At 43.6% G+C, this 24,787-nt stretch overlaps 1 protein-coding gene across 2 annotated transcripts in view; it reads right to left on the bottom strand.

Annotated features, from left to right (window-relative positions):
- The window catches only part of GRIP2 (glutamate receptor interacting protein 2), a 476,068-nt gene that overhangs the window by 5,259 nt on the left and 446,022 nt on the right, over positions 1–24,787 (bottom strand). For both annotated transcript variants that reach the window (XM_078661710.1, XM_078661711.1), the window contains exons 20-22: positions 22,469–22,619; positions 14,206–14,326; positions 2,223–2,456 (exon numbers count right to left, since the gene is read on the bottom strand). In XM_078661710.1, coding sequence (XP_078517836.1) covers positions 2,223–2,456; positions 14,206–14,326; positions 22,469–22,619 — 506 coding nt within the window. The remainder of the gene's footprint in view (positions 1–2,222; positions 2,457–14,205; positions 14,327–22,468; positions 22,620–24,787) is intronic.

Below are 24,787 nucleotides of genomic sequence, written 5' to 3'. Positions count from 1 at the left end.
ATGAGAAAATGTAACAGATGGAACAAACTTATCTCTAACTCAAAATCCAGAGAATTTTCATAGGCTTGAGCCAGGGTGTTTCATATTCTGTGTCTCATCAAGTGCTTGACGTCAGAATGGATTGTGTTTTTCTGATTATTGAACTGAGAATCAATCATGCATGTCACGTTTTTCACACCCAAGTGTTTGGGAGTTATTTCAGGTTAAAATGTGTTATTTCCTGAAGAGGAGGTATTTAAGGTACTGCGGCCGAGTGATTTCATGATCTATATTTAATTAGAATGTCAGTGTCTTAGTTAAGGGAATCGTATAATTGTATTTCTTCCTGTGAACTGTTCTGAAGCTATTTAAAGTAAGTTATTTAAGAATCCTCCTAGAATTACAATATATCCATTTACAATGTCATTATCAGGCACTTTTTGGGACAAATAGGGTCTTGATCATTTCTGTTCAAATGTTTTGGGCATTTACATGATTTTTAGTGTATCTACGTCAGCACAAAAATTAAACTATCACACATGTCTAGGCTAATGATGTAAAGTTGGGTTATAAACCACATCATTAACTCCTCCCAATCTCACGTCATGAATCCAATTTGCATTTGATGATATCCCATTACGTTTTCAAAGGCACAAGCCCACTATCACAAAAATACATCATGAATATTATTTTTAAATGTCCCAATTACCTCCAATATGTGGCTAATCCACTAATCAATCATATCACAGGGTAGTTAATCAGGACTAGCCATGCACTTCGGCATAACTCTTTCATACTTTTAGATAATTTGGTCTAGTTTACCAAATGTTCAAGGTTTGTGAGGCTATGACTCAGAGTTTGTATTAAACAATATAAATACAAAACGTTTTAGCGGGAGCTTAGGAAACGATTGATTAAATCAAATGGTAGTAGAAATCATCGACCCACATCCAGTTTCCAGACACTGCTATAACGTTACAAGGTGTGCACAGTACCGACCTGGCAAATATGAAAACAGAGAAAATAATATTTTAATTAAAATAAATATTTGGTTCAATATGTGTTCCTTAATACTGCCACTTCTAATCTGGGTATTTGACTGAGAGCTAAACTACCAACACATGTATGCAGATGTCGATACCACAGATCTAAACTTGTGAAAACTTAAACAACAAGTGGAAGAGGTATGGCGCAGCGCCTAGGGTGCCTGACTCCCCGGTGCCGGCGGCAGGTTAGACCAGCACCACGTGACTCTGGGCAATAGCTTGCGTAATCTTCCTGAGGGCCCCCAGCGCTGGAACACCACTTCGGAGGTAGCTGTGCGCTTTACAAATACTGGTATTTCATTTAATTTCATTTCAACAACGTCTCTTGTTAATTTTCAATTCAGATCGCAGACCAGCTCAGTGTACTGAGGTAGAGTGCACTTCCACTTTACATCATGCTGGTCATGCTATGCATCAGATAGGTGTAGTTATGGAGTCATCTTTGCAAATACAGTTCACACTTAGAACCATGAGGTGGGCAGGTGCACATGCAAGATGAGTCCACTGTGCACTGCTGCTTCGCATTACAGACCGGGTTGTGCCCTGTGGAACCACACCACAGCGGCTCTCAACACACGTCCATATGGTGGATTAGCCAGTATCAAGATTGCTTTTACAACTTTCCTATGATGGCAGCATCTGACAAAGAGCCACCGACAAGTTAAAACAATGAGACCTACATGGGTACATGCTCAATGGCTTGTACACATGCAGTACAATATGTTTTTATCTTGTAAAGGTATATATTTGCAGCTAGAAAACAACCTTTACAACGCAGATTTTACTCTGCATACAATCACAATGCGGTTGTTACAACGACCGCATTGTAACCATGCAGTGCCATTACATCGACTTGCAGTAGATGGCGCTCTAACATAAGGAATAGTATTGTTTACTATTCCAATACCTTCCCTACTGTTACATAGGCTGGAGTTGGAATAGTAAATTATACATTTCTAATGTTACGGCACCTTCTACTGCAAGTCAATGTGATGACTTGCGTAGTAATGTCATTGCGTGGTTACAACGTGGCCGTTGTAAAGACCACGTTGTGATTGTATTGCGGAGTAAAATCTGCATTGTAAAGGTATATATTTGCATTGGATGTCCCACATCCCCTTCACACACAACCTAGATCCATGAAGCCATCTCATAAGAGGACAATCCTGTTGGCAAAAACTTGGTTACTACTCAGACCTTGTGCAGCTCCAGAGGGGTTGGTGACATCATTTCCTGCAGCTCATCCTTCGTGGGCTTCACTTCCACATTCCTTTTGCTTTCCTTGGAAGGAGTGTGCTCACTGAGAACTCTGGCACGCCGGTGGGGACTTCCTTTCCTGAGAGGGCTGAAGCCAGACTGGCTGACAGAATCTATGAGAATCTTGCCGCTATCAAGGCCCAGGCTGTGCACACTACCGCTCATGATAGAAGCCTGCAAACGAAGGGATAAACCTGGTTACAAATGGCAGTCCAAGCATACACTCCAACCTTTTAGAAGCAATACCACCTGTATGCTGACAAAGTAACTGTACATTTTATGCATTCCTCTAAACAACATTTAGAGTCTCTTAAATGCCTGTCATATCAGAACAAATCTCAATCTAGACATTGAAGGAACATGCATTGGCAAAGCCAATAAGATGGGCCTTTAATACAAGTGCCAATCCATTGGCTTTCCTAGTTTTATTTCCTTGCCCAGATGGATGAGAGGCATGTATATAGCAGCCATCTTGTGACGTTTACTTTTACGCATTCCAAAAATGCTTTAAAGCGTTGCCACCATCCGTCCACGGAGGCCATCTTAAAATAATTTTTCCCAGTCTAGATAGCCATATAAGGCAATTGGTCTTGGCAATTTATTTAATCAAAAAGTATTGCAAATGTCAAAAGCACATGCAGTGGCGGCCAGCAGCAGTGACTAGTGGCAGGGCCACATCCTGCACGGGGAGGGGCAGCCCCGGGAGGATCTGATCTTAGACAGCATATGATAGATGGACAAGCTTACCATGGAGCACTGCTAAAAGAAAACCAATGGCAAAGCCATGTATCCTTCAATGAAATGCAATGACATTAAGGACCCAAGAGAAAAAAGTAATATACTGCAATGGAGAGCAAGAACGCACAATGCGGGGAAGGGTCCTGCCTCGCTCTGCTTGGCCCCGTCCTGGGTCTCGTTGCTGATGAGGCATCAGTGCCTCTTTTGTTGTCTTTCGTTGTGGTCCGTGGTTCTGCGAGGCAGGTCTCTCTGCCTCTTGTGTGTGGTGTTGCTCTCCCTCACTCGCATTCTAATTCACCTCCCTGAAATTACCAGACCGGTGCCGCCCGCTTTGTATTTTTCTCTGTGTTGGTCGCATAAGAGATCTTTATCTTTACTCACACTCTCTAGTAACTCTCTTGTACCTGCTCTCTACTCTGGCGAAGATGATCTTAATGATTTGTTCTAGACCGGCACTGTCCGTTTGTATTGCGCTCTATAGTGGCTGCCTCGAAGAGCAGACCTTCTGCATCTACTCTATGGTAACTTTGCGGTACCAGCCCTCTACTCCAGCTCAAAAGCTTCTGGCTGGTTCCGGTTTGGTTAGCTGGTTTCTTACCAGGACAGTACTGCTGGCCTTCACTGGCATTATCATGGCTGACCTAATATTGTTCTTCAATCACCAAAGACACCAGATGGGTACACTCATTTTTTCTATGTCCTCAACAGGTCTTGACATTTGCGGTCAAGGATGGCTCCCTGTTGACGCCCCTAGGTTAGTTCTCTTGATTGTCTTATGAAGGACCTGGTCAATTACCCCGTTGGCACCGAAAGATTGACACTTTAATTCCTTCTCAAAATGGACAGTTTTATCATTAATATCCTAGTGTCTGCTTGGAAGTGTTTCTGCTATTTGATTTGCGCCTCACTTATCACTAAAAGAAATGCACTGTCACACTTTTTTGATGCTTTTTGTGTACCACATCATTAAATATGCCTCTTTATCCCATTTTCCTTTGGGGGACTTACTATTTACACATTTATTTTTCATACATTTATGAATGGTGTGTTCTTTTTCGTTGGCCTAGCTACCTGGCCTTAATCCCTTTACAATATCTCCTCCCCTAAATTATTTTGTCACACTGATATTGCCCAAGTTCTCTGGGTTTTCAGGTCTGCTCCGTTTTTTTGCACTGTGTTTCCTTGGGCATGAAGAACAGCTCAATTAACCAAGAGGAATTTTTTAAAAACACAAATAGCCAATGGGTCAAGGGGCCACTCTCTATGCTGTACGTGTATGGTGTATATCTTTAGTGACGTAGTGACTGGAGCTCTCCAACGCACAGCTTCAGCGGTGTGTAAGCAAGAACTAAAAAGAAATGGGCCAGAGATCCTCTTCAATGCATTCATGTATGTGTTAAGATTTTAAGGGATTAACTGTAAATCCTTCAAGTACCATTCTAGTGAGACATTTGCCTATTACCTGGTACTCTTAATGATTATATCTACTTTCAAATTATCAAAACCATTTTATTTATCAGTACTTTGGGATGAAAAGAACAATGGTGAAGTTACATTCCAGTTGGGGAATATAAAGTAGGCTTGGGCGGTAAATTCCGTTCCGCTCGCGGAATTTGCAAAATTTGGGTACTTTTACATTCCGCGGAGAACGCGGAATTGCCATAATTTCTGCGTACCACGGCTTTGCGGAATGTTATGCTTGTTTGCGCTTTCAAAATGCATGTTTGCGAGATATTTTCCCCGGAGCGCGCACACAGCGTTCGCCAACAAGAAAAAAACATTGCGAACGGGCATAACTAGCAATTCTGCGTGTTTGCTGAACTTTTGCGTGCTTGGTGAGATTTTACAGTTTTGCTGAGCTTTGCGTAGCGCAACTATGCAAATTCCGCCTATCCCTAATATAAAGCAGCAGACCTCGTTCCTTCTCACACCTGGCGTCCAAAGCTTGGAATGACCTTCCCCTGTACTTCATGTCCACCTCATTGCTCCAGCAATTTAGGAAAAGACTCAAGACCTGGCTGTTTAAATGAACAGATCACCATGAGACAAGCAGCAACCCCAGCGCCTTGAGACCCTCAAGGGTGATTTGCCAGGCTTCACAAATCCTGGATTGATTAAGTATATTCTTCAAGAGCTCATTAAATATCCCAGCTAGCACCTCATTACCAAGAAATGTATGGTTTATCCCTTTAAACGGCTTGCGTTACCAATTCAAAGGAGAAAATCAGCACTGATCTGAGGAAAAAGTACTTTTTACCTGCAATTAATGTGGCTTAACGGGTAGACTTTGAAGCTGGGGAACAAGGTTTGAATCTGGCAGGAGGCTCAAACATCCTGTGATTCAGGGAAAATAATGTAATCGCCCAATGCCTGAAAACAAAATATATATGAATGTGCCCCCCTTATGCAACTGGCGCTCATGTAAAGTGCTATGGTACCTTCGGGTTGAGTTTGCGCTATATAAAACTGGAAAGGAATAAATTAATAAAAAAAGAAAAATAAGAGTACCTGCCTGCCAGAGTAGTGGAGGTGATTATGTTTTTTGCTGAGTGAAAGATGACTAGGCCCTGCAGCAACCAAGGACAGTAGAATGGATTCCTGGGACTTGTCGTTACTGTAGCAGTGCTACCACAAGGTGTACAGCTTAGTCATGAAAAATAATCTTGTAGGACAGGAAAACCTGCTGAACCTACCTGAAAATAATGTTCTCATTAGCATAACTTTATATTTTTTCGTTGTTGAGCTTTTTGGCAGAATGTGAGAGACTACAGCTGGACACTGAACTGACCTACACATTTTTGTAGTTTTTTTCTAGACCTCCTGCTGCAATAGGGAAGAGCCGATGATGATACAGCGAGCCAGTTGGTGAGCAAGAGCCAACAGGCTCATGGTGGTCGCGTACGTGAGACACTTCCTATAAGATTTCAATCGTTTTTGAATTCCTATATTTATTGAGGTCCCGAGGCACCAGACTTAGTTAAAAAAAAAAACTACTTTTTTAACCCCTTGTATGGTTGTGACGGCCGGGAGCAGTCAAGGTGGGCGTGTGCGGAGGACGACTCCTGGCTGACCGAATCCCGGCCATTAATGAAAACTCCAGCACAGCGTGGAAATTTTGCGTGTACGGAAGGGGTTAAAATTGCACAGTTCCGTAGGATCTGTGAACTGCTATAGGGCGTTGTAATTTGAATACTCTGCTATGATACACATTGGTGTGAATGGCATGGCATCAAGGATGTTTGTGTTGAATTGATATGCCAATTTTGAACTCCCAAAAAGTACAAGTATGAGGATAAAATCTTTCACCAAGACCAACCACCAACTTCTACTCAGGACCAGACATTTTGATATTAGCCATAAAGGGTGCCCGGGTCCAATTCAACCTCATTCGTCAGATAATTGTTTGTGTTAATTGTGCATTTTCCACACGAGGACACTGAATGCCTGTTGGAATGGGCATGTGATCTGCATGATGTTGCGAGCACACATCTGTGCCGCAACTTACCCAAGAGCGAGTTTCTGGTGTTTTTTACTCTTTTTGCCTCAGACCGCCATCATGCATGTACATGAATGCGCACTGTAGCTATGACGTGCAGACCTCGATTGGGGCTTTGTGGTATGGAGGGAAGCAGCATAAATGGCCTTTGTATTGTCAGATCACTGGGTGCACAGTATTGGTAGCGGTGGCAGTCTGTTGATTGATTGTGGCACCAGAAGCTTTATGAACCAAAAGTGCTAAATAAATATTAATATCGAAAAAGGGACTTGCCTTTTTCTTTCAAGCTGCCTGTGGTGTGTGGAAAGGAAACCACGGTCTCCTGAGATGTAAAGAGGCATTGCCTTGCTGAGTCCTTCTTTTTTTGCTTTCCAGTGCTACCCAGCTAGATTTGAGAAGTGTGTTGAAAGTGCAAAGACCTCTGTATCCTTAGAAATGCAAGGTTAGCCTTTTAAAGTGCCTGCTCCTTTGTTCCCCTGGAGTTGCTGCCCTGAAAAGGTTGACAGTCGTGAGAGCTTCCTTCCCCATTGTGGGCATCATTTGGGTTTCTTCCAGTGGGTGCTCAGACCATGACTCATCCTAACCATCATCACCTGAAGATGAAGAGAGTGGCTGTCCTTTCTAAGATTGAATACACAAACAGAACCTCCACAATCCATTCCAAGGGCTATGCCCTGCAGGAGTAGTGGAAGGGAAGAAGAAACTCTAGATTGGAAAATGCTCAAAGTTCCAGGCCTGGTGTCTTTCACAGCCAGAGCTTCAGCCAGGTGAAAGGACATCACCTAAAGAGATTTGCAACAATCTTCTGGAAGTGCTATGGGTCTGCACTGAAAAGAGGTCAATCTTGCCTACAGTGGGTGGGAAGCTGGAGTTACCCTGCAGTTTGCTCAGAGTAGAAGCACCACTGTAGTGTCCAGGCAGAGGAGGAGAGCAAAGAGGCAGAGTCACTATCGACAAGCAAATAGAGAGAACAGCACTGCAAGGAGACTGCGGGCAGCCCCTGCTGCATATCACTGGATTGCCACCAGCTAACACTTCCTCTGCCCTCCTCTGTGGCCCGGGAGACTGATGAAGTTTCCGGTGTGGACTGCGGACAGTATCAATTGCACAAACCCATTTGTGATCTAGCTGGGTCCTCGTGTGCCCCAAAAGCACAAACTGAACTGGAAATCCACAGTTGCTGTTGTGGATAGAACTGTGCAACTGGAGATCGCAAGTGCATCCCCATGACCCTTCACCCCCAGGGACAGGTCCCAAGCATCCTAAAGCCTGGGCTTCAGGGACATCTGCAGGCCCCATATTGACTCCTGTCTCACCTTCCTCACAGAGGTTCATGGGTTGAACCATGATTTTTTTTTTTGGGGGGGGGGGGAGGGATTTGCTTGGGCATGTGTCACTGGCTCCTAGAAGCAATTGCTCACCAGCCCGACTGCAACCCATCTGCACCCATCAGAGGCGGCTATGAGAAGTTGGGTATGGGTGACCCTGCAACCACATTCAGTGGAAGCAACTACAGAACTGAAAAACTGCCCTGCATCAAGCACAGGTAAACCTGCTCTAGTACAGAGCAAGCCCCAGAAAGAGGAGCATTGAGCTGGGCCATTCCAGGGGCCAGTACAAGCATGGGCCATCAGACTCACCTCTGGGCAAAAGCCACTCACTAATCCTGTACACCTAGATTTTCATATTCTTAGTGTTAGGAAATGGATTATTAGTAGTGGGTAACATACATATACTATTGCCAATAAGGCCACTAACAGTCTAGGGTTCAGAATAGGTCTGAGAAATGTATTCCCATGCTCAATCCTTGGTAGCTTTGCTGTGAGCAGGCAGGATTAACTTCAGAGATAGGCATGTAATGCATTTAAAAACACCAATTCAGTACATATGTAAGACAACAGGCAATAACAACACCACTTTGTAACAATAGGAATTGTTTTATCTTTAACCCCTTGCGTGCGTTTGTCGTCTAACATCCGTCGCAAGCGCAACCTCGGTAGTGCTGCGCACATCTGTTGGCCGGCGCAGCCCTGCCCGCGCAATCGAACGCCCGCACTGCTGCGAATTAGCCGCCGCGGTAAACGGGTTAAAATGACACCACAACAAAAAAAATCCAGTGTAGGGAACCGGAGATATGTATTTTTAAAGATTTAGCATAACCTAGCACATAGAAACTTATAGTGCTATTTGGGACATCTGGTCCCTCTGGAACAGGACAAATCCGAAGTTTCAGGCAGACCGCGATGGAGCCCTGCGCGGCTACCTCTCGCAGAAGGCCACGGTCAAAGTTTTTACCTTCTGGCTTAGAAACTTTTCTGGAGCTTTTTCTACCAGGGTCTCGCGAAGCTCTCAGCCAGTCTGGATTCAGTGAGGGTTCGCCACTTTACCTTGCGATGAGCTCCTGGTCAAACCAATGGAAGTCACACCTCTGGAGCTTTCCAGTGGGATGAACCAGAGATCCAGGCCGGCTTGCGGTTGAAGGTGGGTGGCTTCACTCTCCTGGTTGGTCCCAGTCACCTTTTCTACATTCAGACTTAGAAACTGGAAGAGCTTTACAGAGCTTTTACTCACGGGGACCCTCAATGCTCTTCACCAGACCAGATTTTGGGTGGGTTTGCCGGCTTGAGTTTCGACCAGCTCCCGGTCAAACTCTGGAAGTCGTATCTCCAGAGTTTTTCAGCAGGACGAACCTGGCCGGCATGCCGGCTCACATTTGAGGGGCGCTGGCTTGGCTGGCCAAATTAAGTTGGTCCACTTATGGAGCCTTTTTTCAAAGTTGTCCATAGTTATCCAAACTTCTGGAACTTCTTACTGAAGTTCCTTTGACGGTCCCAAAGTGTCCACAACTTACTCTAAGGGTCTGGAAGCTCCAAGATGGCCCTTGAAAGTTTGGGACTTCAATTACCACAATCCACCCTTACAAATTCACTGGAGTCACTTCAGGCTTGGGGTTCTTGGTGGTGACGATCCAGGTGAGCTCTGTTAACCTGTAGCTTGCAGGAAGTCAACTCTTTAGTCCTTTTGAAGCAGGTTTGATCCACAGGGCTGTAATTCCAGATTGTGAAGCAGGCACAGTCAGAGTGCAGGGCCTGGTTAGGGCAAATAAACTTCCAGCATGGACCATTCTTCTGTAGTTTCAAGCAGCAGATCTGAGAGGTACTGCCCCTCTCTAATACTTATTCAGTGTTCTCTGGGGTAAAACAGGAGGAAAGTCCTGTCCAATGAGGTGCAGGGCAACACCATAGAGCATGACAATTTCCTTCAAAATGTGGCATAATGGTCAGAAAGCACTATTTATCCAAAATTCAATATGGCTGAAGCCTCAACAGAGGCGCAAGAGCTGCCTAAACCAACCTCCAGGATGGCTCCTCTTCTTATTCTCCCTTCCCCAGGCAACTGCACATTCCTTCCTTAAGCCTGGCATCTGGCTGGGTACAGAGGAGGGGGCCATAGATGGACCTGACTTTTTCTCGCTGTCCCCCTGGGCGTTTGAAGCTTATGCGTTACGAACCTCCCCCTTGCTCCGATATTCCCATGCAGCAGAACCATTTCCTCCCAGAATGGCTCTTCACCACAGGTACCACTTAGCACTTCATCAAAGCAGCCTGGCTAATCCACTTAACTCTGACCAATCAGAGCAGAGTCCTGGAAGGCTGAATTTTGGCTTACAGACAAGGTTCTCTTAAAACTTCTTGTCTGTACATTTTAGGATAAATTCGTATTCGTAATTGCATATTGTTGGATTTAACAATACCATTCTACTAAGTCCTTGGATGATATTTTCTATATTTCGTAGCGGGAGTTATTAATTAATAACTTCTTGCCATGATAACCTATGTGGCTGGGGATTTGCAATGGGGAAAATGAAATGAGCAATTTCTCCAACACCAGGGCTTATAAAACATATTTTATAAGGATCCTGCTTATATCTACAGGACTCCCAACCCCTGGAACACCTAGGCGAGACTTTAGGGGTTCTGAATATTTAAAACTATTGCAGATCTTCACTCCACAGTGTTCCTAGCACAAAGGTGGATTTTGGGGAGCACTTTACTACAATGAGCTGTGAAATGTGCAATTTCACTTTCCCCAGGGCAGATAAAACCTATTCTTTAAGGGTCCCCCTCATAAGTACTCGAACCCACACCTGTAGGCCACCTAGGGGAGATCTTGGGGGTACCCATCACACAAAAATTGTGTATGTTATCAAATTCTAAGTGCCCCAATACCAAAGTCGAGTTTAGGCACACTTTATATTTTAAAAGTAGTTCTGCAACACAGTGCTGCTTTTAAATGGAACTCAGGCCTCAGCGGTACACACATGCAAGTGCAGAAAGAGTGGCTAACCTCAAAACTGCCATGCCCTATTATATACTAGGGACTTAAAGGTAGTTTTGATTCCCCTGCTCTATTATGGACTAGGGCCTTATAGGGGAGTTCATGCCAATCAGGGGTACTCTAACCCAAAGTGTACCCTAGTGCGTGCAGGTGTTTCCCTGTATTCTAAGTGTGCTTTCAGCATGCCTGGTTAGGCAGAGCCCAGATACAGTCAGTCAGTTTCCACCAGTACCAGTTAGTAAACAATGGGGGCAACCAGGGCATAGGGATGACTTTGCAGCACTTCGATTATTTCCTTAGATATCAGAATTATCATAGCTGTAACAGTTATTGTTAAAGTAAAAGCACAATTGGCCAAACTGTTACTGAGTGACATCATTTGACACGTTGAGTTCCAAGTCTCCAGCCACCAACCCCAACCCCCTGAGCAGGCAGATCAAGAGGTGAGCTAGTGAGAGAAGTTTATAGAGATGCAAGACAGAGAGAGCACGGAGGAAGAGAAAGGGGTGTAAAATGAGACAGAGAGAAAGACCGGTTGTTTTAAAAGAGTAGCAACGGATAAAGAAAGGCCGAGAGAGAGTATGGAAAGGTAGATGGGAGAAATTTGGTGTAGAGTAAAAAGTGAAGTAAGACAGAAGCAAGGGTGAGAGATGTATAAAGAGAGAAGTCGAGAGAGAGAAGTGTGGTAGAGAGATGATATTAAGACATGCACAGACATTAAATAGGTGAAAATGTTAAAGAAAAAGAGAGGTAACATGAAACAGCAAGATGGTCAGAGGTCAGCAAGAATGAGCAGTGGTGGAAAGAGAAGTGGAGGTGACTTAGTGAAAGAATGAGGCGGTAAATCGAGATATAAGGTAGAGAGAAGCACCATAGAAAGAGTTGAGGATGGAAAAGAGATGGGGAGAAATGATATAGGACTAAGGTTGACAGAGTCAGAAAGAAGACCGGGGTAGAGAGAGATGAGGAATTAAAGAGATGGCGTTGGAGAGAGGTGAAATACATAGAGTACATATATGGGGAGGAGAGGTGGAAACAGAGCTGTGAGGTATAAAGAGCAATGCGACAGAAAAGATTGATGTAGAAAAAAGATTGATGTAGAGAGTGGTTAGAGAAGTAAAGGCTGGTACAGAATGTCGAAAAAAGGGGCATATGTAGAGAGGTGAGCCAGAAAAGGGGTAGCCACTTATCAATATGGCAATAGGGAGAGTGAGAGGGGGTAAAGGGACATGGGGTGAAGTAAGGAAAAATACTTGAAAGAGACAGATACATTTTTAATTCCATTGCACCAATTGCCTGAGATTGCATGGATTAAATGTGGGCAGACCAGGTATGCACACTAACCTTCTGTGAAGTGTGCACACACAGTTGCCGAATTAAAAATGGTCTGTGTTTTATTCATACTTATTACAGTAACAGCAGGATATAGGACCATCCTGGTCACTTCACCAAGGTGGGGCCAGGATTATTGAAGGCTGTTTTGCCTTTTTTAGGGGTGTGGAGGTCCACTCATTTGTGCATAATTTCAGGCAAGCAAATTCTTTTTGTCAGGCTAAATAGTGGTTTACCTCTCCACCAGAGCTTTCAATTGTTCACCCATAGCCATAATTTCATCCATTCAGATAGTCATATCCCTCCATTAATCAAGCTATCTGTCCACTTCATGTATCAATGATATCCACCCACAAAGTAACATATTCATGTGTGAACGTGTATCTGCTTCTACAACAAAAATACAAATCACAGGAACACAGCCATTAAATGAAAAACACTTAGACTTAGACAGGCGATTGGCATTAAAATGCTGGTTTCCCATTTACAAAGCTTGTCTTTTTGAGGCAGTACGTTCTTTCACCTCATTCAAGGTGATATTTTCACCCAGTTCCATGCAGAGTATGCTTACAAAAGCAAAATAGGCACTTCCAAAGCCAATAGGCCTGGCTTTGGCCACCAACTGTAGTCAATTTTTGTTTTGTTATGGTTTTTGAAAAACGTTATTGTTCATGAAGCTGCTGGCCAATTCACCAATGTAAAATACAACTTTGGCTCAAGGCAACAATGTTTTTTGGTCTCATACATTATCATAGTACTCCCGGGCACTGAAGGGAGCTACTTTGTGTCAATGCACTCCTTGTGAAAGGGCAGCATGCTGTAACTCGTAGTGAAGTCAGCGAATGGCTGAAGGGAATTTACTCGCTGCCCCTTGAGAAATGACAGACCAATGGATGAAGTCTGCCTGAAAACCCCCATACATTTAGTAAAAACAAAAGGTCTTGGCTAACGGTAACATGGACCTAAAAAAGTAAATTGTTCTGGCATTGACTATTGGCTGCTAGTTAAAGGATGGAAGGAAGAAAAAAAAGGGAAGAAGAAATAAATAAGGGTAAAGACAGAATGCAAGAAAAAGGACAGGTAAGGAAAAAAGAAAAATTAAAGTTGAAAGAAAGAAAAGAAAGAAGGGAAGAAAGAACAAATGGAAAAAAGCAAAAAGGTGTGAAAGGAAGAAGGCGTGTAAGGAAGAAGGCGTGTAAGAAAGAAGGAGTGAAAGAAAGTAGGCAAGAAAGGAAATAAGCAAAGGAAGAAAGAAGGCAAGAAAGAAGAAAAGAAGGAAAGAAAGGAAAAAAAGTGAGAAGGCCAGCAATAAGGCACAAAAGGTGGCAAGACAGACGGAAAGAATGACAAAAGGCAAGAAAGAAAATTCAAGGAGGAAGCCATGAAGGAAAGAAAGAAAGAAAATAATGGAATAAAAGGCATGCCAGGAAAGAAAGAACAAACATGAAAAAAGTAACACGAAATCTAAAAGATAAAATGGAAGAAAAAAGAAATAAAGCAAGAAAAGAAAATAGGCATAACTTTATACATCAAGTTTCAAATGCACACAATCTGTTCTGCTGTAAAATAGCCACAGACCCACAAGCAAAAGGCACTCTAAAATCAAATGTACACCATCATTAGCAGTAGACCGGAACTGATCAGGCTGGAATGTGCCTTGGTTGCATCAAAAGCATCCTGTTATCACATCAGGCTCAAAACACAAAGGCAACACTAACCTAATTTGAAAGTAAAAACAAAAACACTGGCACTGAAGGGAACTAGCTTGTGTTGGAAGGTGCTCACTGACAAAAAGCAAAATGAAGTCACTCAAAGTGAAGTTGATCAGTGGCTTGAGTAGGCTTGCCCCATGTAGTATGCTGTAGTGGGTGGAAGCAAAATACAAATGACAACAGATCAATGGATGAAGAAAGCTAGTTGAAAGTCCCTTTAAGAAAGTATAGTGTACAAATCATTTTTGCAACATCAAAAGGTGTTGGCTAAAGCCAGACCTAAAAAGCATTGGAAGCACAATTTTACCTCAATCTCCCTTAAGAGTTCTGACTGGCCACATGTTTCCAAGTCCTCCAGCGCCTCTCCAAAAACTCTCCACAAGCTTCCTTCATGATCACTGTCGAGGCCATTTTGGCGGCTGGAAAATCTGTTGTAACGTAGGAACCAAACATTGTCAGCACTCTTCCGTTGCGGGCACAAACGTTGCAAGCTTACAACCGGTGGCTCACCAGCTTGCATCAGTGCCGGAGGTCTTCTGACACATTGCAAACAATACCAATTTTGAGGCAAGAAAGTCTCTTTACAAAATCTCAAAGCATTTTCACATAGGACACAAGTCCTTCAAAGGAAGTAGTTAGGTGGTGTAGCAGTAATGTCACTCTCAAGAGGGGGAAAGATGAGAATAAAAATGTCTGTGGAAGACTGGAGGTTTAGGAAGACGTTTTGTGAAACAGTGAAGAAGTCAAAGAAAATGGATGCATTATGGGTAAACCAGGAGCCTCAGACTGTCTACAAAGGCGGATGGGACAGAGCTCAGATCTGAGACACAGAACACCTGAGAAGAGAAAAAGAAGACACAGAGGAGAACAGACATGGTGAGAATGGTAGAAAGTACAAGGTGATATCTGTGGGACAAAAATGCAAATGATGAAACATGAATTCCCTAGGCTGAACAAGTAGTCATGCACTTGCTTGTGAATATGACAACACCAATTGCTAGGTAGTGATCTACACCAACATACAACCATACAATGAAGATACTTGCCTGGTAACTGTTAAAGCAGGAGACTCCAATCAGTGAAGTCAACACAGTGCTCCACATGGTTGATTACAATATTGGTTTAAGCAATGCAGTGAACCTTGCATCATTGATAATATGAAGAACGTCATTTGTGCTCACAGCCTAGATGTGCTGGGCTCCGTTCGACATTGTTAAGCTATGTTCATCTCGTTATGACATTGCTAACAATGAGCTTCCTGCCAAATAACCTGTAACCCTATTGTGGTCTATGGCTTCTATAGGACACCTCAACCATGAATACTAGGCCTAGGCGGTGAACTTCGATCTGTTCGCGGAGTTTTCTGCACTCCACAGAGCTCGTGGAGTGCAGAAAACTCCACCTCGCGATGTGTAGCTGAGTTTTTTCCTCGCTCGCCATCGGGAACGGTAAGTTCATGAGCGTGAGCTACCGGTCGGGTAGATTTTCTACCAGAGCTGCAGGAATACCAGCAGAAACTTCTCATTGCAAAACTCAGTGAACTACACCAAGGCCTATGAATACTACATTTGCAATTCTAATATTCACTGTCATATCACAAAACACGTGTTGTGAAATCACTAAGGGAAGCACTCACTTCCCCAGATTTGCTATGCTTCATCCGGGTCTTGAGAAGCAGGAAAACGCAGATGGACAGCCCGGGGGAAGCAGGATTCAGGCAGATGAAGGACAAACCTCTCCTGTGTTGGTCTTGAATGTGTGCAGACCTGAGGGAGGTGTAGAGCCAGAGTGTCACTCTAGCCACCAATTGTCATGCATCTTGTTAGCTGAAGATCTGCAAAGATGTGTAGATGTCATGAGAAGCGGACTCTGTTGATGCAGCTCACTAGGAGTCGAGAGCATGATGCTGGTGGCTACCACTAGCGCAATGGTGGTGCTGTTTAGCGTTGATGAGTAGACTAGCAGAACATTAGATTTTATTTATAAAAAAATTAATGGACCATGTGGGGCAGGTTTTGCAAGGGTGGTAAAGGATGGTAAAAGGACCTAGTTTTGGTGGGTTGGGGAAGAGTGACTCAGTGTGACAGAAGTACAGGGGAACCATTTTATCTGAGGAGGGAGGGAAGCAAATTGTTCACCACGACACTTCTCCCCAGTTAGCTGGTGCCAGGGAGCACCTGTGCAGGAGGTCATGGAGTAGCATGAACAAAATACAATTGTTGATGTGTTTTCTATATAATGCACAGATTTCCACCTTAATGTGTGAATTCTGTACACCGGCATGTGTGCACATGCAGTCTGAGCAGGGAAGGCTGTGGTCGGACTGACTGCCATCTTCACACTGTGGAAGATGAGGCCCAGTATAAATTGTTATGATTCAATTGGGTTCCATGCCTCTTGGGTGAGATACATAATGTGTAATGTTTCAATTGTGTACTGGATGTTTTAATGGTGTTTACATTGTAACTCTAGATTGCCGCGTGATGTCAGAGCCACTCACTTGTATGTAAATACTTGAGCCTCAAATCTAGGTATGATACACTGATTGGAATTCCTGGATTGCGCAACATATTGGAAGGGCAGTGGGCTGGTTCCTTTGGTCACTCTGGGGATGGAGAATTGATGGGGGCACTAGCTGGTTGGACAAGTGCCCCACCGATCTTAGAATACTCCACCTCCCTTCCTAAACGCCTGAGCAGGATGTCCGAGCTCAGAAGAAGCTTGGGAGAATAAAGGTAGTAGTGGAATAGCTGCTAAACCCCTGTCAGTTTTATGGTGGTGCGCCCACTACTGATATGTACTCACTTTGTGAACGCTCTCTAGAGCTGGTGGCAAAAGCTCACTGACGTTCTCCCATGCACAGTGAAGATTGGACTTGCTGCGGACCAGGAAGGAGGAGGACCTCTGAACATCTGTTGGACTGGTCCTGTTTTAATACTTCAGAACCAGGCTTTGCAGACTCTTGTTGTTGCACACAGTCCACCGTGCAAGACCTGCCAGGCATTGTTGGTGGGGAGCACAGCAAGAAGAGAGGTCTGCTGGGGCAGATGTTTTCCACTAATGAAGACAACAGGCTGGGAAATCAGTGGTGTTGGGCGGGCAGGGCCATCACCCTTATAGGTGACAATGCAGAAAGAAGGGAGAAGCAGCAGAGCTAAAGGCTGCAAAAAAGCTGAAAATGATCACTGTAAAATTCTGAGGGCCGGGAGTGAAGGAAATTGAGTTACTGGTTGATGGGGCTGAAACCCTACTTGGGCAGCAACCGCAATCTCTGTAAGGGTGAAACTCATGCAAACCCTAAACTAACCTGTGCTTAACCCTCTGGTAACTTGGCACTAAAGTCATCAGGCTCAACTCAGAGGCAATGTGTAAAGTATTTATGCAGCACTTCAAACAGTAATAAAGTGAAAAAACACAAGAAAACCCCCTCACCAACTTAGAGTAAAATGTAATAAATAAATTGACACCAAAAATCCAATTAGTAAAAGTGAAGATATGCAATTTTAAAGATTAACGTGAAAATAGCAGCAAAAGCACGAAGCACCAACTATGGTTATCTGGTTGCGTCAGACCGGGGCAAAGTAACAAGTTCAGGCCAACCCCTATGGACAACAAGCCAGCTACAGGGACCCATTTAGGCCTGCAGAACAAAATACCTTATATCCTGCTTGTGGAGCATTGCGGAGTCCCTTGTCAAAGATGTGTCATGCAGCGGTAATAACTAAGAGCTAAGAAGCTGCTACGCGAGGCCCTGCATTATCGTCCAGGGTGCCGACAAGGGGATTGCGATGCAAAGTCCTGTGTTGAGATGCATCACACACCGGTTAGTTCCGCCGAAGAAGCTTCAAGACTTGTGGAGGGGAGTCCTCTGTCGTCATCAAGGATGCTTTCAACAGGGGGTTTGTGATGCGAAGGCCTGCATTAAGGATGCACCACGCAAGTGTGGTTCCTGGAAGCTTCCGCGCAGTGATGCGAAGTCTTGTGTCAGGGGTGCATCACACAGCGTTCTCGATGCAGAGTTTAGTGAGGCGATGCATCATGCAGCTCCTCTGATATGGGGTTTCAGGGAGGTGATGCATCGGTTCTGTGCAGACCACAGTTGGGCTGGTCAAAGCACCTTCTGGCTAAGTTCCAAGGGTTCAGGAGTGGGGTGGTACCACCTGGGAAGGCAGGAATCACAGCTAGCAGAATCCAGGTCTTGGGTTCAAGATGGAGATAGTCTGTTCTGTCCCTGAGGCTTCTGATCAGAAGGCCAGTCAACGAGCCCTTGGAGTCACTCTGGTGGTCCTGCAAGTCCAGTTCTTTTCACTTAGGCAGGAGGGCATCAGGGTGGCAGTCCTCCTTGCAGCAGAGCAGGACAGCACACCATCTTCGGAGTCTTCCACAGGTCCAGATGTTTACTGGAGAGTTGGGTCTGATGGTCCAGTATTTATACCTGGTGTCCACTTTGAAGTAGGAGAAGGTTCTGGAGGTTTCCACCTTCAGAGTGCTTGGAATTTCCTGCCTCCCTACCCTCGCCCCAGCTTGTCCGGAGTCACAAAAGACTAGTGTCAAACCATTTGTGAGAGCTCTCAGATAGAGCCTTTGTGAAGTGCAAAAGTGGTAGGTGACAGCTCCTCTCTCTTGTTAAGTCGGAGTGACCCATCCTGCCAACACCTAGCTTAGTGTTTGGGAGCAATACACAAAGACAAACTGCCAGAACACTTAGTCATGTGACCCAGGAACAGGCTGCAGGCACCAAATGGTTAGGACAAGAAAAAGTGGCATTTTCAGAATTGTGACTAAAAATCTGAATTTACAATTAAAGAGGGCTTTTATTTACAATTCTCTAGACACCAAACTCAAACTATCCACCTGTTCCCCAATTGAAGTTATCACTTATTAAATATAATTAGGCGTTATCCACTACCAGGACATGTAAAACTTAAATGAACATGTTCAACCACTTTAAATACATTGCACCCTGCCCTTTGGGTTGATGAGGGCCTATGGGTAACTTAGATGTATTAATAAGGGAGTTTTAGGCTTGGCAAAATCATTTATTTTGCTAAATTGAATTGACAGTTTAAAACTGCACACAGTGTCATTGGCAGTTTAAAATGGAGGCATGTTTTAAATAGCTACAATTTACCTGCCCCGGTATATAGCATTCATTAGGGACATATAAGCAAATTAAATATGCCAATCAGTTGAAAGCAACTTTTCTCATGTTTAAAGGCGAGATCTTAAGCACTTTAGCACCGGTTAGCAGTGGGAAAGTGCGTAGAGTCTTAACAACCAACAAAAACTGGTTAAAAAAACAGGAGGGTGAAGGCAAAATGTTTGCAAATCACCCTGTAGATATTGCCAAGTCCAACAAGGAAAATCGCTGAGGCTGGCACCGACTGCCCGAATCTGCCCCTGGGAGCAACCAGGTAAGACATGGTCCAGTGTGGACAAAGTTATTACTTCTTTGTACCACTCGTGCACAGACTGAGGAGACATGCTGCTGGTTGACCCAGACCTAGGGGCACCCACCAGCAGGAATTTATAAACGCTACTGCACTTTTCAAAAGAAAAAGGCCCTTTTCTAATACTTCCCCTCCTCATCTCTGGGGCAATTGCTCACAGTTTGTATAGGTGGTAGGTAAGAGAAGATCATCTCCCTGTCTCAAGGGATTTCCCATCCCTCAGCAACGTGTCCCTGTATTTAAGGGTTCCTAATAGATATCTTAAGTAATGCCCACGCCCCCCACACACAAATGTGTGCGAGCAGAACAGCATTTTCTGCGGCCTCGCACAGAAGGATGCATGTTGGGAAGAGTGAAGGAGCCAGCAGGACCACACAGCTAATGAGGATCACTGTGCAGTTCCCTTCTGCTGTTGCATGCTGGAAGAAATCTCTTGAACCTGCAACTAGTGTGCCAAGCATGCCAGGTGCCACCACACAGGTAGAGGTAAAACCAGACCAAAAAACACTTTTTCACAGTGAAAAAAACCTTAATAAATTGGGAAATGGGTCAGGAGCAGCATGCTCCAGGAGGTACCACATGCAAAGAGAAAAACAAAAATTGTATATGGTGAACCATTCACCAGAGTACGACTGGGGCACCCGCAAAGCAACCCACGAAGTAGTGATTCATAGGGCAACAACATAAAATTAGTCCAGGGCCTGCACAGCAGGGAAAAAACGTATCTTTGTCCCTCAGAAGGGAGTACATGGGTAACCACTTTAATAAGCAAGCTTGCCAGGGTCTTGGGTTGGGGGTGACCGCAGAAAAGGCGGCAGGAATCCCCAGAAAGCTCTGAGGCAGCTGAACCATCATGTTGGATGACATGGCGGGGTTGGGTGGGTGCTTAAGACTGGTTGGTAGGCAACCTAATAAAAAAATGAAAAAGTGTTTTAGATCTGCCTAAATACTAGTGGTCTCTCCAGGCACAGACTGCATGGTGATGTTTACATAAATGATAAAACAAGTAGGTTATGAAGTAGATTATGAATTAATTTATTATGAAATGGCTTGGTTACTTTTATTTTGTGAAACTTATGACAGAGCCTCTAGGTTCAATCTTCGTGCTGAGCTTGCTTTCATTGTTAGGGACTGTTGGTGTGCAACATTGTCACACTGTACCTGGCAGCTAACATTGACAACCTGGATTAACAGGGTTAGTTATGCCCCTCTGGTCTTTCCTTTGAATACTCTACTTGCACCCTGGTCTTTCTGTGAGGCCCACGTTTGGAGGGGTTATAATTTGTAGTTATACCTGGAAACGTGTATATATTTGTAATTTTGAGCATAGTTTTTAGCTGCATGCCCATTATAGTACACATTCCTTTAAAAAAAACAAAAAAGTACAGAATGGGCATTGAGGGCTATTTTGTGAGTTGCTTAGTTCTGAGATTCTAGCTCAGAAGACCTGCCTGAGTAAACATTGGATGCAGAGTCAAGTTGCTGAATGGGTATTATGTACCCAGATACAAGGTCCACATTATGAAGGCTACAGAACAACTGAGGAGAAAGAGGATCAAAGACAGTTGTGGTCCAGTAACTTCTGATTGTCTTGGGACCTCCTGACCTAGATTTCTAAAAGGTGCTATAAGAAGCGTGTGCCAGGACACATCCTAGAAATTTATACATAAAGGCACAACTTTATGCTGATTCCACCCAGTCTGAAATGTATTTCACACAAGCCCACCATCAATTCCTAAATATGTGTAGCTCTCCGGTTCGCTCGCTCATGTTTGAAATGGACACAGCCTAAATGGGCAAGAGATCACCATCTACAGTGTAGCCCTGGGCGGTAAATTCTGTCCCTCTCGCGAATTTGGGTAATTTTGCGTTCCGCGGAGAACGCGGAATTGCCAAAAATTCTGCCATCTGCGGCTTCGCAGAATTTTTTGCATATTCGCACTTTCAAAATGCGTGTATGCGATATATTTCTCCCCGAGCATGCAAACAGCGTTCGCGAACAGGAAAAAAGCACCGCGAACTGGCGGAACAAGCAATTCCAAGTGTTCGCTAAACTTTTGCGTGCTCGCAGAGATTTTTTAGCATTTCGCAGACCTTTGCGTGGCGCGACTATGTAAATTCCACCCACCCCTACTACAGTGGCAGTTAGAAGTCTTGGAAAAATATTGTTTGATAAACAAGCTGCTGATTAATGTGGCCAGGTTAAGAATTTAATATTTTAGATAAAGAAAATTAAATGCTTTTGTGGATGAATATGGAAAAATGTAAGTCGTCTTAGAGTAGTCATACTTCGACCTAGTGTTCTATATATCATTGATCCACTGATCTTCCACAGATCGTGAGTATATTAGTGGTTTTTATTCACTGCGTTTACGCAAAAGCTGCCACTGGAGGGACAGTTCACATGGGAGTGGTAGTGAGTAGAGACTGTTGTCATCGGATGGCCAATCTTTGTTGTCAAGTTGCGTTTGTAGATACGTAAATCAAAAATATTGGAGCTATAAGGTTCATAAAAGAGAAATAGATTTTCAACCACAGTTTTGGTGGGATTTAATAGGATGGTTACAAAAGTATTAAGTACCAGAATTGAATGTTAAGTATATCATTTTTGATAGCCACTGGTACAGATTGTGCAGCGACTAAAATTACTTTCTATTTTGTTGGATATTGGCAAAAAATGATGCCCTTCTTTTCAGGCAGTGTTTATGTTTTTCTAGGTTATGATCTTTATGACAAGTAGGGCTGTCAATCTGTAATACCTGGAAGAGAGGAAGGCACAGTGCCCTGCAGTGATGTGTCCTACCCTGTGCATCAAGATCAAAGGGAATTTGTGCTGCCACCCGGCAGTCCTGGAAGCATGTCTCATGCTGCAAATCTAAAGGCCTGAGGAGTGCCTCAGAAGAATTAAACCTTCCCATGACTTTAGTGAGACTGTCACTGGGCACACTTAGCTGGAAAACCAACCCGCTGCAAAAATGAGTAATACAACGGCAGTAGAAGTGTATCCATCGTCAACGTGATTGGCTTTAAGTCACCTCAGGGAAGTTTGAAAGTATTTTTATAAAGCAAAGACCATCAACAAATAGCCACAGTGTGCAACAATCCCTCCTCTGCTCTTACCTAATTGGCTTTTCCCATTCATCTTCAGTGAAGCTCCCATCGAGGAAGGGGTAGCTCTTTCTGTGTTCAGCTGGAGGGGTGTTATTTCGCTGTCTGGGTCGCCACTCATGTGGATGCAAGGCAACTCCCACTGCTTGATGCACGTAGTTTCCTGAAAAACAGAAACGATATCAGTAAGTCACAGTCACGTTGGACAGGTACAAGACCTTCCAGGACACTTGCCCCATTCAACATGAAAGACTCCAGGGTAAAAACACTAAAGGCTAGTGTGAAAGAACTGCTCTTTCATGAACTCAATACACAGACATTATGAAAGTAAATTGGTAGAGTTCAAATAAAGAATTCATTTTTTTAAACCCTAGGAAGATGATGTTGATATTCTATGGTTTACAAAGTCAAATATCACACAGTTGGGCACTACGAAAACTGAAAATAGTTCTCAACATGGAGAACTATGCTATGGCAGCAACATTGACAAGTGTTTTAGATTCACACCCACAATTTAAAAAATTGGTGAAACTGGCAGGGAAGGCTCATGGCAACTCAGGAAATTACGATGGGGGTAAAGGTCCCCAAATTCGAAAAAACTAGAGTGGGACTGTAACTTAGAAGTGGATATGGGGATAACGCCTGAAATTCTCTTTGGCAATTTTTAAATGTCCGATCCAACCTCACAGTCTTTAGGCAATAACTGAAGACCATTCTATTTAGTAAAACATTTGTCAACCAGTCATTAAAGGAGACTGAAGTCCAAAGTCATGGGGGAGGGAGCGAACCCATAAAATGAGAAAAATGCAAAGAAAGACCCGTCCCCAATTAACACCCATAAAATACAGATGTTTTTAGGTGTTTTGTCTTCAATATTTGTGATCTATTTATTTCCTGATCCTAGAATTTCTCATGGAACTGATCCATCTAGTCTATTGTTACTGCAATCGTGCCTGCTAATATTTCTTTTTTTCAAGGTTTACAACCTCTTTATCCACTGTAGTTTGACAAGACATGATTGTATTGTTCATGCACTTTTCATTTTGCTACTGAGTATACAGCTCTCAAAGTATATCCTTTTAATAAGTCAAAACGTCTGCAGGATGGCTCTATATTGTTTTTATCTAACATTCACTGGTTATGGCCACTAGTAAACTATAAATGATGCTACTAAAGTTCAAAAGTAGCCGAATCTGGTGAAATAAGGAATTTTTAAGTTAGCAACAAAGTCCAACAGTTACATTCATTATTTGTCAACTTATTGTTATTTTACAATAGCAAGTGTTGGGATGCATATATACTTTGCATGATATAGGCACACAACAGGACTTTGAGACTATTAGTCTTGTCCTACGGCGATCTAAACAGTCCAATATTAGAATCCTCATAGTTTGGGAAGAAAGGTCATCGCAACAGTAGAATTTTTCACTGTATTGGTCTTCAGAAAAATGGATTCTCTTTTTTGCACCTCAAGTGTTAGCCCACATTCAAGATGAATTTGAACAGAAGTAGCAAAAAGCTGGACATTTGGTATAATTCTAGAGGATCTCCAAGCCTTCCTTTTCAGCCACCTGGAGTGCTACTCATGAGAAAGATGTTAACTATTTGAGTGCATATACTGCTGTTAACAAGTGAGGAGAGCTTTTAACCTTCACAGGCTTTAGAGGGCCTCTGCCTTGTGGGATCCATCATGCATTCTTCCAAAACGGTTCATACCTTAACGCTGGAATTCAGTTCACAGTGGTACAGTGAATGCCAGCAGGGCCCAAAAAAACGTTGCCAACTATTGTTTGAGGTGGTCAAGGCAATTTGAAAAAGATGGAAATCACTTGCAAGGCCAATTAGCTGTGGAGATGGCATAACATGATTATTTTCCCTTAAAGTCCCATATTCCAAGCAGGTTGTGGATGCAGGTGAGGCCAAAAGTCGCCAGACTATAAAGGAAGGAGAGGAACATGGACAGCAATAAGAGGCTGGGGCTCTTGTACATTTTGCAGGCTTCTTAACTGTGTATGCCAATGACACACACCACACAGACGCACAAAGCATAGCCACTGTTTGCATTTTAGGTACATCTGCCATTCCATAAAGCAGTGATCTACCAGTGCCAGCCAATGTGAACCCTCATATACAGAGATTAGGTTTACATGACCACTTCACTTATTGGAAATTGAACTTCTAAATTATAGCTCGTTATCCATTAACTTTTAATGCACTCGAAGTAGGCAGTGCTATTGTCCAAATCATTGGTACTCGTTTAAATCTTGGAAGGATAACTGGCCATGCCCACCTTCTAGGTTTCTAGGGTTTAATCTTAAATCCTCTGGGTCA

Source organism: Lissotriton helveticus, chromosome 9 (assembly GCF_964261635.1).
Source record: "Lissotriton helveticus chromosome 9, aLisHel1.1, whole genome shotgun sequence".
Lineage (NCBI taxonomy): Eukaryota > Metazoa > Chordata > Amphibia > Caudata > Salamandridae > Lissotriton > Lissotriton helveticus.
This window is presented reverse-complemented; position numbering and strand designations above follow the sequence as displayed.